Source organism: Aphelocoma coerulescens, chromosome 12, assembly GCF_041296385.1.
Source record: "Aphelocoma coerulescens isolate FSJ_1873_10779 chromosome 12, UR_Acoe_1.0, whole genome shotgun sequence".
Taxonomy (NCBI): Eukaryota; Metazoa; Chordata; class Aves; order Passeriformes; family Corvidae; genus Aphelocoma; species Aphelocoma coerulescens.
The window spans coordinates 10570383-10586414 of NC_091026.1; the positions used below are offsets into that span (position 1 = coordinate 10570383).

Sequence of the window (16032 nt, forward strand, 5' to 3'; positions counted from 1 at the left end):
CTGTGGGCTCCCTCTGAACTGAGGAGGCAGCTGGTGGAGCCAGGCGCCTTGTCTGGGGCAAGGCAGCATGGAAAAAATGTGGGGATTTCCCAAAGACGTTCCTGCGGGAGGAGGAACAGGGCTGGCAGGTGGGTAGTGTGTTTGCTGGAGGCTTTGCTATGTGAAGTGAGGCTCTTCCAGGAGCCCTGACTTGTTTGCCTTGGCATGGCCTTGTCTGGGAATTGTTTTGTCTTTGGGGGAAGGCTGCGGTGCAGGATTCAGACCCTCCTGCCTTGCTGCCAAGCTGGTTTTTTTTTTAAGCTTAGTGCTGGGATGAGGAGGAGAGGAATGTGTGTGTGCTGGGGAGCTTCTGCTGACATCCCACGTGTCTGAGATGGCACTGGTAGGGATGGAGGGTGGAGTAGGGATGCTGGGCTGGCTCATGCTGGGTTTGTAAGTGCTGCTCTGTAGGATGCAGAGGACAGAGAGCCGTGGTCTTGGGTTGCAAAGCTTGTTCAGATGTAGAGAGGGCCTGCATGCAGTGGATCTGTCCCAAGTGCCTTACATCAGTGTGTAGGGAATGTTAGGGAAACATCAACTCATGCCTTCCCTTGGCTGGTGAGGTGGGATGGCTGTGGTAGGACGCTGCCAAAGGTGCTGTAACTGTGGGGTGAAGGTGGGAGATCGCTGATTGCCATCTGGGAGGGCCAACGTGTCAAGACATTGGCAAAAAGCTCATCTCTCCTCTGCTTTCTTCCAACAGCCGCTGCAGATCGACGACAATTTCTGTGGCCAGGATTTTAACCAGCCGCTGGGCGGGACTGTCACCATCGAGGGGACCCCACTCTTTGTGGATAAGGAGGATGGGATGACCTCGGTGGCTGCCTATGACTACAGAGGACAAACTGTTGTCTTTGCAGGCACACGGAGTGGGAAGATCAAAAAGGTAGGAAAGGCCTCAGTGATGCTGATGGGTAGGGATGACTGCTTGCCTCACTGGCCCTTTGTGGGGTACAGGTCGGGCTGTGCCTCCATAATAGAGTGACTTGATGTATTTGGGGTAGTGTGCAAAGGGCTGGGGAGGGGCAATTTCCCCTTGCTTCTCTCTGCCAATTGAATTTACAAAACCTCTGCCTTTTGGAAGGGTTATATCATAAAGAAGTAAAGTCCTTGCTGATGGTTGATCAGAGCCCATCCCATCATGTCTCGAGGGCGGGTGGGCTTGCCCTGGAGCTGCCATGAGGCGGGCTCTGTCCATGTGGATCCTCTGTCCATCTGGCCTTGTCCTTGACCTGGGCAGGGTGGGCAGTGGTGGGTGCTGATGGCTCCAGCCCTGTGAGGGGGAGACTTCATTTCCTGTACCCCACCACAGCACAAAAGGCTGCTTGTTGGTGGCAATTAGCAAATAGCTCCATGCGTGCCTTTCTCTGCCTGCATCTCCACAGGGCACGGATTTCCTGTTATCATAACATCATGCCTATAATTACAGCTGTACATGCCCTGTATAAACATAGCTGCCATTAACACATCCTCAGCCAGGGAAAGGCCGCGTGAAGGTCCTGGTAGGGTCCCTGCTATGGACCAGAGCTTGGCTGAGGGGTTTGACCCATCCCTCTGTGACTTGTAAGGTGTTCCAGCACTCTGTCTTGGGCACAGCATTCTGCATTTTTGCTATGTCTCCTGATCTGTGCTGGCCAGGGTGCCCTGCAGGAGGCAGGGTGGTTTCCCTGGCAGGAATCTGGAGCAGGATGCCATTGTGTAGCCCCCATATGTCCTACTCGCTCTGCCCCTGTTCCCCCAGGACCCCTGACAGACCCACCTGTGCCCCTGCCTATTAGCAGTGTTTTTTGGGCACGGGCAGCACATGTTGGGGTGGGGGGCAGGAGGGAGGGGTTCTCTCTAGCCCCACATCTTCTACTTTGCTTTCTGCAGTCCTTGGAGGGGTGCAGAGTGGCAGCAGGGCTGTGGGGATGGAGGCAGCTCGTCCTCCCTTCTGGATCGATGATGGATCCAGAGGGACTGGTGTCGTGTTGCTGCTGGCTGCTCCTGCTGCTGGGCTCCAGATGGGAGCTTTTAGATGGGGATGGGAAGGAAGGAGCACGTGGGAGGAGGGTTCAAAAAGCCACAGCAACAGTGTTACACCTCTAGTTCCTCAGTTGTCTAGAGGGGCTGGTGGTTGGTTTTTAGACAGCAAATTGGATTTTTCTTCTAACTGCTTTTTTCTGTTTTTCCCTGGTCTTTGCACCTTCAGAGCCATTTGGAAGGGGTCATCTAGGCTGGGTGCCTGGTTGGTGGGTGGGCTGCATGCTGCAGCCATGACTGTGGCCAGAACTTGATGCCCAGGTGTGGTTTGAGTGTCCTCCTTCCCTGCAGGGCTTTCCCAAGCTTTGTTTTTCCTAGTTTTAAACTTGGTGCCCCAAAGAGCTGGTGTGGCTCTCCGGCCCTGCAGGGCGTGAGGACATGGAGCTGCTGAGACTGAAGAGATGGGTCTCAGTCCTGTCTCTGTGCTGGAATGCCACGTAGGTTTTATAGGCTCATCCTGCCCAGAGCCCCCAAATCCCCTGGGGTTGCAGAGCTCTCCACTGGCAGCATGGGAGCACTTTGCAGGCTCCAAATCCTGCGCCACGAGGTCCTCTCCTTGTCCCTGCAGTGACCTTGAGGTGGGCAGCCCAGCCCTCCTGCGGCAGGGGCTGCCTGGCTGCCCAGCAAAGCGCTGCCTCAGCAGCTACCTGATCCTGCTGCCTGGCTGCCAGGCCGGAGGCAGGGGAGGGTGAGGAGGGGCTGCTGACCTGGCTTTGAGTGGAACCAGTGTGTCCCCAGCCAGGAGATGTGATACCTGGCAGGGGTTCAGCAGAGTGTAGCCAAGGTGGCTCTTCCAGGCAGAGAGGGTGTGTGGGGGAGTAGCACGGTGTGGGGGGTGCATCCTTCAGCAGTGCTTGCAATCCCTCTGCTTTTAAGCTGTTGGTGTTTCCCACCATCCCCTTGGCAAACACCCACACTAGGCTTGGTGCAGCCTGCCAGCCCCCCACCCTTTCCAGAAGCCCTGGCATCTCCTTTGGGAGAGGAAGGGCTGCACCGACAGCTGGGTGCCCTCCTCCCCACCCCCAGGAGCCCTGTAATGGATGCTGCTCTGCTCAGGGGCACCGATCTCGCCATCTGGGCCGGGGTAAGGTCAGGCCAGAGTCAGTGCTGCGTCTGGCTTTTCCTTGGATGGCAGCTCCCATGCCCAGCATTTGTCCAGACTGTTGCATGCAGACAGAGCCTCCCTTTGTCCCCCCCAAAAAGCCACGCGAGCCTGTGGCTGCCCTGCAGCCTCTCCCCAGCCCTGCCACCAACAGTTGCTGCTGCGAGGGCAGGGTGCTGGGCAGCACCTGCTGCCACCACAGCTGCAGGGAGACCCCAACTCCGGGGGGGAGGAAGGATCCTGTAGGCAATGTCAGATTTGCAAAACTGTCTGCAGGACAGGGGCTGTGGGCTGGGATGGGGAGGCAGCGGGGGGATGGAGATCACAACCCCTGGGATGCTGAGCGGGCTGCAGCAGTGGAACCCATGGCAGCCCAGTCTCAGCTTGTCCTGCAGCATTACCAGGCAGGCAGTTATCTTTGGCTGATCCCGAGTTATGTGGAGAGGCCAGGCTTGGAAAGCCCTTGGTCCCGCGTGCTCGATGTCCTCTGTGCCAGCAGTCATGGGACTGGGGCACCCAGGGAATTCCAGCCGTGCCCAGGTGAACAATGCAGGGATGGGTTCCAACACTGCTGGAGCTGGCACTGAGCCACTTCCTCTGTACTCCTGAGCTGGCACGGCAGGGACCTGGCCTTGTACCCTATAGTCTGAGAATGCTGTGGATGGGGAAGCGACATGGGGACGTGAGCCATGAGCATGCTGAAGCAGGGATGTCAGGGGATGTTTTTGAAAGGGAAATGAGTCTTGCTTCCTAATGCTTGGGTTTTTCCTGGAAACCACCTGTCCTCAACTGGCAATCTTTTTATTAGGCAGTTATCGTTTTCCCAGGTTGTCTTTTCTATTTTTTGGGTGGATAGGAAGCTGTGTATATGATTGCAATGGGAGTGCTCAGTCATGTGCTGGGAAGGTACGTTTGACACTGCACCTGTGTCAACTCTTGATGTGTGTGCCAAGGACTTGATTTTGCGTGTGCTTGAAGTGTTGTATGGAGGGAGGGAAGAAGGATGGCACTGGAGGGGGTGTGCTGATGGTGCAGCCCCCTCCCAGTAACTGCACCATGCTGGGCTGGAGGCTGGAGCAGTGGGACATTCTGGGAGGTGCAGCACAGACCCGGCTGCCCTCCTTTGCTGCTCTGCTCCTTGTTATGCACACAGCACTGCCTTGGGGCTCTGCTGAGCTCAGTGTAGCCCTTGTGGGTTGACCCAGTTTTGGGTGCTGTCTGGTTATTTTTGGGGGGATGAGCTGAGTTCCTCTCTCAAAGCAGCCGGTGTCTCTCTGCCCACAGCTGTCCCTGGCTGCTGTGGACCAGGGAGGCTGTGAGCTGTCCCTGCTGCCACAGCCCTGCAGGAGATACCCAGCACCTCTGGGGCTCCAGGTGCTGGAGATCCCTAAAGCAGGAGTGATTGTAGAACAGTTGCAGCCAGTGCATCCCAGCCAGGACAGCATTGCACTACACATCCCTTGCAGCCAGCTGAGCTCTCATTTTTGGAGGATTATCTGTCTCCCCAGTCACCACCACAATCCCTGTAGCTCCCTGTTCTGTCCTGGAACGGGCTGGCCTTGGGCATGAATGCATCATGTCTCCGTTGGGAATCTGCTCCCCGCCTGGGGCTTGCGCTTGCCACGGCTTGTTTATTCTCTCCCACAGAAAGCACAGCTGAACTGGGCCTATGTCTGGCTGATTTGGTTTCACTTCTTTGATAAAAATAATAATAATAATCTCTTCACACTGTGGGTCATCCCCATCCCTAACAGCAGGACGTGGTGCTCCTCTCCTAGACTGGGGAGGGTTGAGGGGCTCCACGGCAGCTTCCTGTCCTGCTGTGGGCAGGGAGATGAGGGTGCTTTGGGGGGAGCAGATTTGGCAGCCTATGGAGGCACCCCCTTTGAGTTCTCTAAAAGCTTTGGATTAAGGATGCTTCAGTGTGTTCACGACCCTTGGTGTGTCTGGACAGAAAATAGGTGCTGTGGAGAGGGGGAGTTGCTGACTGGGGCCTTTTTGGGATTTCCCTGTTGCCTGCTGGCTCCCTTCTATCACAAAACCCCCTATGTGTTGGCCTCCTGGGGATGATGCATGACCTGATCGTGGTCCATGTGAGCTGGGGGAAGAAGCCAGGCTCCCTGCCCACCCTGCTGGTCCCTGTCCCCACGGATCCTTTCTCATCACCCTCTCTTAGTGCTCAGGGTAAGCAGCTCTGGCTGAAAAGGGGCCCTTTGTGTCTCGGCGCGTGAAATCCGGCTCCCAGAGTGCGCAGGAAGGCTTGGCCCGCCTCATGACCCTGCTGCTGGCTATCCTACTTACTGCCTGTGCCTTGGCTGGCTTTTCTTTTGGGGTGTGTGAGGGGGACACAGGACGGATTTGGGGCATGAACCCAGCCCTGGCCCTGGCGGTGTCAGCCAGTGACCCCTGAGGACTCCCCAGGCATCGACCCCTGCGCAGCCCCTGGAAATCCTCTCCTGCCCGTGTTGCTGCCTCTTCCCAGCTGGCTGCCCGGCACAAGGGCCTTTTGTTCCTCCTGCCTCTTCCCTCTGCCCTCTCCTGCTCTGTCCCCGTCTCATCCTCTGGAGACCCCTAACCCTCTCCCCACACACATACAGCCCCCGTGGGCGCCTGCGCCCAGCCTCGTGAGGGAGATGTGCTCCTCGGAGCATGCGCCCGCGCCTCTCCCCAATCAATGGCAATAATTTTATTGGCATGACAAGGTAGCCGACGGTTGCCAAAGTGAATCCATCAAATACCTCTTGGCGGCTCCCCGCCCCCTCGAGAGCTCTCGCTGGAGTCGTTAAGCTGTTTTAATCAAGGTGGAGGCTGGAGAGCAGGCGTATTAAGTGGATGGGGTGGTGGGGAGGGGGCGGCGGAGCCTTCCCGTCCCCTTGCTGGTGGCAGGGAGCGCTCGGCATCGCCCCATTCCTGCTCAGCAGGAAGGGGCCCCGCTCTCGCCGGCGTTGGGCTTTGTTGTGCCGCCCGGCTCTGAACAGGATGTCTCATTGTTGGAGGAAACAATTAGAAATTCATCGTGAACCGTTGGCCTCTGGGATCTGCTGGGGCGGCGAGGCCGTGGCTCCAGGCAGCTGCCAGCTTCGTCCTGGGGTGACTCCTGGAGGGGAATGCCACTGGGGTTCCTGCTCCTGCCTCGTGCAGGATGGATGGGCATGAACATTTTGTCTCCTGGCACTCCAAGGGATGCTCCAGCATGCTCAGACAGCCTTGGGGAAGGAGAGGACGTGGCAGGGGACCCACTGCCCTCAAAGCCCACTCCCTCCACCCTCCGTGCCCCCAGGCTTTTTGACTCACAAGCCACAACCCTCTTTTTTCTTTCCCCCCCATCTGCTCGGCTCTCCGCACAAAGCCGGCAGGTGAGCGAGGCCTGGGAGCCTGGCGCCCGGCCAGCCGGGAGGCAGCAGCAGCCAGCGCTGCTCCAGCCTTCGCTGCCGAAAGCGCTGACGGTGCACGTCTCGCCTCTCCCTGGCGCCGGGCGCCCGCAGGCAGCCGTGTGCTCGCCCCCATCCATCAGCCCGGCCCGGAGCCGCGGCCGCACGGCAGCGGGGCTGCTGGACTTCGCCGGTGCCCGGCAAGGTGACTTCTGGGGAGCGGCGCGTTGTGCAAGCCGGAGGAGGCTCAGGGGTGGAGGTGGATCCCAAAGAGCCCCTGTCTTCAAAAGGGCTACCGAGTGCAAACCTGACTTCTGTAATCGCCCTCAAAAGGGGTTTGAGGGCAAAACGCCCTTTGGCAGCCCCTCGGGACAGGTCGGTGCTGCCCTGCGGGGTGTGCTCAGGAGCTGGCAGGTCTGTGCCAGCCAAACACGGCAGCATCACCTTCACAGCTGGTCCCTGCCGACCATCCTATGCCCTGGCAGGGGCTGCCACCTTGGAAGTATTGTGGAAATAGGGCTGGGAAAGGAAAAAGCAAGAGCTTGCGTGGGTTTGTGACTGTGCCTCGCTGGTCCTGCCCCTGTTGTTGCAGGGCTGTGTAACGCATTGGTGGCCATGGCTTTGCAGCGCGGGGAGAACAAGGCAGACGAGTGATCTTTGGGGTCGTTGATGGGGATGCTGAGCCCCCATAAATGTCTAGGTCACAGTCATTGGGGACTGGCGTTAGGAAAAGGGGTGTGTGGGCTGGCTGGGGGCGTGCAATGCCAGCAGTGAGCAGTGGGTTTTCCCTCTTAGCTGGTGGGGTTGGTTTGGTTGCTGAAGCATGAAGCTGCTGAGCATTTTCTTCTGCATCTCTCTGCTGCTGAATGTAGGGCTGTGGCCTCTGTCTGTGACCTCTATTCTGCTGGGAAGAGCGGGAGCACGACTCTTGCTTTGGACTGTGCCTCCTGCTGGGGACCTCTGTGGTGGCCCCAAGGGGACAGGGCAGGGGGAAAAGCCACTCCATTAAGATGGAAATGAGCTGGGAGGGCCCAGCTCTGTTGGATCCCTCCTGTTGGAGCCATTGTGCCTATTCACTGGCTAACTTTCACAAACACTGACTAATTTTGGCTTTTCAGGTGGGAGAATGGCCCCTACCTCCCACCAAAGACAGCCAAGAAAAAGGAGGATGGCTTGGCTTCTCAGGAAGGCAGCGTTTTGGGAGGCAGGGACTATCCCTATGCCTGGTGTGAAGGGGCAGTGCTGGTGTCCTGCTTCGCCTTTGTGCAGCCCCCATTAACCCAGATTTAATGGTGCCTGAGGAATTTGCCTCAGCCCCTGGCCTGCTGGAGGAGGGAGGATGCGTGTTTAGCAGGAGCTCAGCCAGCTCCAAGTGTTGTCTGGGTCTCTGCATGTCCTAGCCCTGCCTCAGGTAGAGACATGACCGCGGGGAAGGTCAGACATCCCCATGGGCTGACCTCCCTGCTTTTCCTTTCTGGGCTGGAAGGAAAATCCATCATCAAGAGCAAGGTGGAGGTGTGGTATGGCACTTGGGGATGCAGGATGTGGACTCCAGCTGCCCCTTAGTGGCTGCTGGATCCTGTAATCCATCTCTGAGATGGGGGGTCATCTCTGATACGGGGGGGGTCATTTGTCTCCAGGTCCAGGCGGGGATGGTGTCAGTCCCAGGCTGCTTGGAAGAGCTGTTGTTTGGCCTCTTGCCCTCGTTAATTATGGGCTTTTCTGAAATGGAGCAGGAGAAAGGATGCTAATAGCAGGCTGGTGCTGATGGGGAGGGCAGCAGAATGTGTCCCATGGGGTCAGTATTGTGGGGTGAAATAGGAATAGAAGAGAGCTGGGGTGGGTACTGGGTGGTGGTGAGGGTGCAGACCTCTGGGACAATGTCCCTGTTTCTCTCTGGTGCATTCCATGGATGACCTGTGCTACCACAGCTGATCCTGGCACCTCCCTGCTCTTTGTGTACCCATGGACCTGCTGCCAGCACGAAACCTCCCCGTGGCAGTGAGAGCAATTGTCTACATGGGAAGCAAGCGGGAAAGTTTTATTTAATGGATGCTTAGTTCTTTTAATGCCATTTAGCAGCTGGAGAGAAGGAAGAGAGCCAGTGCCATGTGACAAGCCGGCTCTCTGCAGACGGAGAATGGGCTGAAGTAGTGGGGAGCATCCCTACAGTCTGGCAGAGAGAGGCAGGATAATGTGATAGTGCTTTAATTTGTCCACTCTTTGTGCTCTTGAGGGCAGCATTGGTTGGTACCTTTGTGCCAGGACAGATCTGGCATGGCCAGGGTACTCAGCCCTGAGATGCAAGGAGGGGTTCTGTTGGTAGAGCAGGTGCTGGGGGAAGCATCTCCCTCCCACCATAATCCCTGTATGGGCAAAGGAAACAACGCCGGGCTGAAAAAAGCCAGCGTGGTTTTTATTAGCTACAACCCTAATGATGTATTTTGGATTGCTCTCCTGCGTGGATAAAAATTACCAGTCCTTGAACAAAGGGGAAATAAAAAAGTCTCTCTGACCTTGAAGCTGTTCGTTCACTTGTCTTCATTTCATTCCCCTTGGCTGGGGATGCGGGTCAGTTTTGGGTGCTATTTATAGTCCGCTTCGTTTGGTGGTTTTCTTTACAAAGCGAAAGGTTGTCACCTTTGTTTCTGATACTGCAGAGAGGAGCTGCTCTAGGGAAAAGGAAGAATAAATGAGAAATTTCTCAGAGTGTTCCTGTATGCGGCAAAGCTTTGTAATCTGGAAAGATCAAAAAGCCCTGGACTGCCAACCGGAGCTCCTCGTGTGGAGGTAGCCAGGGTCTGTGGTGCCTTGAGGGATATCGGGTGATGCTTTACCATGCTGACCAGTGGCTGCTGGGGCTGATCAGAGCCTTTATTTGCTCCAAAACAGAGATGGTTTCCCTTTCCGGGCAGCTTGGCTCATGTCTCCACATCCGGCATGGTTGGCATTGTCAAAACAACGTGTTGGCTTGATTCTTGCCTTCTCCTGCCCCCAGGAAGGAAGCTGTGGCTGTGTTGTCCATCTTCACTGAAGCCACACGTCCACAGGAGCCCCACTGCCGAAGTGGAATCCCCTGCCTGTGCCTGCATCTCCTCCTCCAGCCCCCTCCCTGACAGACAGACTCGTTGAAACAACAAACGTTGCCATAATTTAATTTTCAGGCAAACAATAGTCCGGGGACAATGTTAAATTCATGAAACTGGCTTAATGCGATGACATTTAATGAAGCAATTTGTGCGCTAGCGTGGCTGTGCGTGGCTCTGGAGCAGTGGGGATGCCGCTCCACCCTGCTGGGCAGTCCCTCTTTGGGAACAGACTGGGAATGGTTGGTGCTCCAGGGTAAAAGAAGGGGGGCTGTCCTGCTCCCCTCCAGGCTGTGTGTGCTCTTGTGGTGCAGCGTTCCCATGCTGCTCCCTGATGCTGCTGCAGTGTGGGCTGAGAGCCAGTGGGTCCAAGCTCTGTGGTTTGGCCCGAAGGGGAGGGTTGATGAGAATGTTTCAGAGCAGGAGGGGACTTGTTCTCTGCAGCCTCTGCTTTCTTTGGACTTTTCCTCCCTTTGCCTGGAGCCCTGGAATGATTCTTTGCCCCCAGCCTCCTTAGTGGGCCAGATGGAAGCCTCAAACCCTGTAGCACCCCATCTCTCATGCATGCAGTGCCATCTCTGCCCTCCAGGGCCACCCTGGGTTGCAATATCCCGTGGGCTGTTAAGAGGCTGTTCCCTTTGGAGCAAGAGTTAGCAATGATGCTGCCCTGGGAGAGCACAGGCTTGGCTTTGGGGGGGTTTACAGTTCATAAAGCAGGTGAGGAGAGGCAGTTTGGAGGGTGGGGATTCTGGCTGCTTGCTCCAGGGGTGGATTTGATTTGTGCCATCCCACCAGCATCCCTTGGGCATCCTGGCACCAGCAATACGTGGCCTTCTGCTGTGTCCCAGGAGAGGGTTCCCTGCCATTTCTTTCTCCCCTTGATTGACAGAGCCCTGTAGATCTTAATTATGTGCTGGGATCCACAGAGCAAACCTGGTGCTGCTATGGCTGGAGGCTTAATGCTGATAATGCTACTCCATGGGCTGGCAGTTCCCAAGGTAAGGGGCTTCCTTGCTTTTCTAGGGACAACTTGTAGCCCTTGCTAGATATGATGGACCTCTGGAGCTGTGTGAGAGGTAGCTGGAGTAGTGGTGAAGGGATGACGTTAAATGTACACATGATTTTGGTGTGGCTGTTCTTCGGGGGAGCTCAGGGAGGAGGGAGCTGGAGACTCATGGATGTCCCTTCCTTGGAGGACCCCTGGTCATGTTTCCCACCTTGAAGGACACAGTATCCATGTCTCCAGCACAGCTTTTGTCACCTGTAGTCCTCTGTCCCTCTTGTGTCCTCCCAGCAGCAACCCTTATCAAAACCTCAGCTCTACCAAACTCATGTCACTGCTGATGCTCTTCTCAACCAGGACTTAAAACTAAATTTTTAAGGAAAGACAGCCATATCCTTCTGAGGACGGATTTTAGGCTCAGCAGAGGTGCTTGTGGGCAAGCTGGAGGTCTGTAGAGCAGTTTGCAGTCCTGCTGGTCTTGGAGGCTGGGTCAGCGCCTGGCTGTTCTCTGGTTCCCCTGACTTTTTGCTTTCCGTTAACAGTGGTCAAAAATTAATTGGTAGTTGTTGAGCAGAATGCAACTGAAAAAAATAATGGACAAAAATATGATGCAGTTTGATGTGTGCATGCATGTGTGTCTCTCGCTTTCTACATATGTATTTATTTTTCTTTGAAAGTTTCCAAAAATAGGTCCATGTCTTGGCCGGGGTGACTGCATCTGTAACTAGCTAAGGAAAGTGGGTGTCTTGGTGACAGCCACACAGAAACGCTCAGCATCCCTGGTGAGGATGTCGGGATGTGGGACCTCGGAGGCATCTTGTACTGGCGGCTTTCTTGGCAGAGGGAGGGGAGCAGCCTCTGCCCCCCTGGATGCGAACACTGCATTGGGTTGGGCTTGCTGCCACCACCCTTGGTTTCCTGGGGGAGGGTGATGCTTGTGATTGTTTATTTGAGAACTAAGCAAAGTCCTTTAAAAAGACCCAAACCCCTGAAAACTGCACCTTGCAAGCACGGCCCGTGCCAGCTGATCCCCACCCTATGCAAAGGATGGGAACTTCCCAAACTGAATTCTCCCTTTATTTCTCCAGGGTTACTCCGTGTTGCTCTCCCTCTCTTTCTGGTATGTTTATGAGCCTCAAGGGATCTTGTTTTTATGCTCAACGTTTAAAATTAAAGATGTGTTTCTAGTAGGTGAGATAAACACTCCCTGTCTCAGCTGGGGGTTTCCTTCCTGCCTCTCCTTCCCTCCTTGAATCTGCCGGTGGGAAAGTGTGAGCCTGTGGCTGGAGCACATAACCTGGGAATGAGATTCCTGGGCTCTCCCAGGGGGATGAGTCAGCTTCAGTGCAGGATGTGTGAGCTTTGGCTTCTTCCTCCAGTGGCTTCTTATTTTAAAAGAGGCCGAAAAATGCTGCCTTCAGCATGGGGATGGAGGAGCAGGGAATGGGAAGGGGTAAATGTGCTTGCTCGAGCTTCAAAGTGTGGTTCACCTTGGTGACTAAGGGCACACCGTGTGACGATGTGGTGCTGCTGCCAATCCGCAGGTGTGCTCCTTAAATTGTGCTAACTTAGTTATATAGCAGCATCAGCATTTCTGGTTGACACCCACCACCTGTGGTCCCTGCTGGATGTGCTGCTTGGTGTGCCTTGAGCAGGTCCCCCTGCTCTTTAGCCACTTATCCCAGAGATGGAGCACATCTGTGTCCCACCCTTCAGGGAGTCCAGCATCACGACTTGCTTTCCCCTCTGCAGCCTCATCCTTCCAGACCGTGTGCAGTTGAGGTTGTCCTTCTGCCCACTGCCTGCTCAGCTGGGATACTGAAATGAGACTATGCTTTATTTTGGAAGTGGAAGTGATAAGGAGCATGCAAACAGCTCTGGTACTCCCCGAGACTGTATCTGCCCGAGTGGCTGTTGATGCCTCCCTCTTGGGATGGAAGCATCTCCACTCACCTCTGCTCAGCTTTGGTTCCCCCTTTCACGTGCTGTCACACTTGTGTGAGCATCCTCACCACTGTGCTGTAAAAGCCTTGGCTAGAAACCCAGCCCGAATCTCCAAGTACATGATTTTTTGGCTGAGACTTGGCCCACTGTGCATTTCTGAGTCGGAGCCAGAGGTGATACCTCATACCTGAGGACCTGAGGTATTTTTGCAGCATCTACTGAGCTCCAAGTCTTGCCCTCAGTTTCCCTGCCGTAGGTGGCAGCTCTCACTGGTCAAGGCTGTTGAGTCAAAACTGTTGGTTTTGACCCCTCTAACCTCCCTAATTCTGTTTATGCTCGAGAGCAGGGAGAAACAGAGAGAGAGCAAACGTTTTTTAAATAGCTTGCGAGTTTCTGGTGTTGTTTTTCATTGGGAAAACGACAGTTGTATAGAAGCAATTAATTGGAGGAAAAGTTATTATTCTGGTAATAAATGTCAAGAATGTTTCAAGGATAGTTTGGATAAAATACACTTATTTTTAAAGCCTCACAGCAAAAACAAAAGCCTTACCCTATTTTGAACCTTGCCAAAGAGAAACAACTACAAAACTTCAATTTTCTTCTTTTTTTTTTTTTCTTTTTCTTTTTTTTTGTGTGTGTGTGAGTGTGTAACGTTTAAGTGCTTTTTTCCCTGCTCAGCCTGTGCTGCTTAAACAAAAGCATGTGTTTTCCTGGCGTGGCTCCCTCGAGGCAGCTCTGTTGGAGTGGAGGGCAGGGGCTGCGGAGGTGATGGCTGCACAAGTCCAGGCAAGTCCTGGTTTTTGGCAGGAGCTGGAGTTCTCCCTTTCTCGGGGCAGGGGGGAAGGGAGGTGATGGAGGATTGTGGTCAGTTCCCTTCTCCTGCCTACATTGCCCAGTTCTCTCCTCTGTGCCAGTTGTGGGTGGTGACGCCTGCAGCCAAAAGGAGGAGCAATCCTGAGACGTGTGGAATACTTTGATATCCTGGGGCAGAAGGTGATAAAGGAAAGAATTAAAGCTTCAGAGTGATGTTAGAGCCTTGGCTGCCTCTCCTGGAGCAGCCATTGCCTGCGGCTTGTGGGCTGTCGGTGACCCCGCTGTGCCTCTTGCTCCCTAGAACCTGGGGAGATTGGCATGGAAAAACTGACATTTTATGGGGGAGGTGATTTCCTAGTGGGGATGTCTGTTTCTGTGCATGGTCTGAAATATCCCGGGGGTGCTGTGGCTATGTGAACCTGCCAGGGCACTCTGCTCACCCCGGAGCGGCCGAGCCCTGCTGCACGCTGCCTTCCAGCCACAGCCATACCTTTGGCCCCAGCTGTGGGGCTCCACGCTGGTGTGTTTTTCATAAAGGCTCTTAATCACATACAGGATGTTTCTGTTTGTTCAAGCAATGAAATCACACAAACAACCCACCCCCAGTTTGGCTTTCGCAGAGCATCAGCTGCTTGACCCAAGTCCTCGGCGGAGCCGGAGCAATCCTCCTCTCTCCTCCTCCAGCTCTCGACCCAGCAGTGCGGCGAGAACGCGCCTTTCATGTTGTGGACATGCCCTGGAAAGCCGCCCGGCACTGGGGACGGGATTACATTAGGGTTGGGAGCTGGGGCTGACTCATCGCTGGGGCGCTTGGCCGAGGCAGCGGCCGCATCTCGCGGGAGCTGGCAGAAAGGCTGGGAGACCTGGAGCCGGGACCAGCCCTGAATTCTGCAGGCTCGGTTGCAGGCAGGCTCCACATGAGCTGCGGTGCACCCCCAGCCCTCTCCTAAGAGGAGCACGGTTGTTCTTTGGGTGGGTGGGAGGTGGCTTGCAGGCATCTTCTCATTCCTGGGCACAGGGGTTGTGTATTTTTGCATTACCTCGAGTACTCAGTCCTGGATGGAGGCATTACAAACCTGCCACTGCATTGTCATCTTTCGCTTTGGGCTTTGTCCTTCGGGGTATTAAGCAGAAGGAGAACAGGAATGCGTCAGGGTGGATTGAAATAAAAAACCCACCCTGACTTTTCTCACTCCTGTTGCATGCGTTGGTCCCATGGCTGCTGTTTCCATGGTAAAGCAGCAGGCCTGTAACCCAGCCCGCCCCGTGCTCCTCGGCGTTTGGAGGAGCAAAAATCCTCGGAGATGACAAGAATAATTTAACGAGCCATTAACGAGAGTGGGGGAAAACACCGGAGGAGCTGGAGCAGGGTCGGGGTGGGGGCGAGGGGAGGCAGGGCTGGCTTTTGGCAGCGAGAGGGTCACGTTGGCAGCCTGCTCGCCTTGCCTTCGATGTGTTACGAAGTTTTGGAGGTTGCTTGAAAAGTGTCTGGGGAGCGGTGGCGAGCCAAGCGGGCCGCGGGCCAGCTCGCAGCTAAACATGTTGTTGTGTAAAATTGCAGTCAATTAATTTAAGACCTGCCAATTTCAACTGCAAAGCGCTAGGAGGTTCTGTCAAGTTTTCAATGGGATAAAAAAGGGGAAGGGGGGATTAGTTTTCAGCACTTGGAAGGGCAAATAGTGATCCTCTGCCCAAGCCTGCAAAGCACCTCCTCCTCTTTCTGCTTCTTTTGCTTGCAGTAAACTCAGCCTCCACTGATGTTAGAAGTCCTTCTGGTGTGTGCTATCGGGGCTGAGATAGCTGAAGGATGTCAGACAGGGCCTGGCGATCTGCTGATGACCATTTCAGGGCTTGGGGAAGCACTGGCTGCAGGGGGATGACCACTCCCCTTTGACTTTGCAGTATTCCTCATCCACAGTCTTGTGGGGAGTATCCCTTCTCTGGCATTCACAGTCATCTTTCCCAAACTTACAAGTTTACAAGCCTGCAGATCCTTGGCATGCTGGGCAGTGCACTGGCTGTCTGAAATAGAGGAGGAGCTGGAAGATGCTCAGGGTAGGCCCAAGAGATGCTCTACACCCCCTGCGTGCAGCCCTGGAGGTCAGTCCTCACTCAAGATGAAGTGCATAGGTTGGTACTCACCATGCAGGAAGACAACCTGCCCCAGAGAGCTGATGGCCAGGTGGGCAGTGTCTGAACCCCAAAAAGGCTTATTCCCCTCATTTCATGGTGACAGTGGGGCAGTGCTGCTCTGCACAGAGCCCCTCCTTCTGGCTGTGCCCTCCTTCCAACTACTCCCCGTGCCTGTTATCCTCTTGTGCTGCAGGAGCACAGCACCCCAAGTAAGGGGACCTGGGCTGAAAATCTGGCTGAGGTTTTGCTCTCGTTACGGCAGCTTTCGTTTGAAAAGTGTTTCCTGTGTTCTGGGGAGTGTGTGTTTGTATGAGCATCTGCAAGCTGGCTTTTTTTTTCCCTTGTTATTTTTTTCTTGTTTTACAGCTTAATGAAACTTCTGAGAAAGTGCAGCTCTGCTGTGAGTAAGAGTCATGAGACTGGTGGGGCGAGCCGGCTTTGGCTGTTCCCCTTGGGCTGCTGAGGGTTGACCTCCTTCTTGGGGCTGCTTGAGCAGGAGACTTGGGCCTCAGCTCTTCC

At 55.0% G+C, this 16032-nt stretch overlaps 1 protein-coding gene across 4 annotated transcripts in view; it reads left to right on the forward strand.

Moving 5' to 3' along the window:
• PLXNA1 (plexin A1) overlaps window positions 1–16032 on the forward strand; it is a 112531-nt gene that overhangs the window by 21157 nt on the left and 75342 nt on the right. For all 4 annotated transcript variants that reach the window (XM_069028448.1, XM_069028447.1, XM_069028449.1 and 1 more), the window contains exon 3: window positions 743–925. In XM_069028448.1, the coding sequence (XP_068884549.1) occupies window positions 743–925 (183 nt within the window). The remainder of the gene's footprint in view (window positions 1–742; window positions 926–16032) is intronic.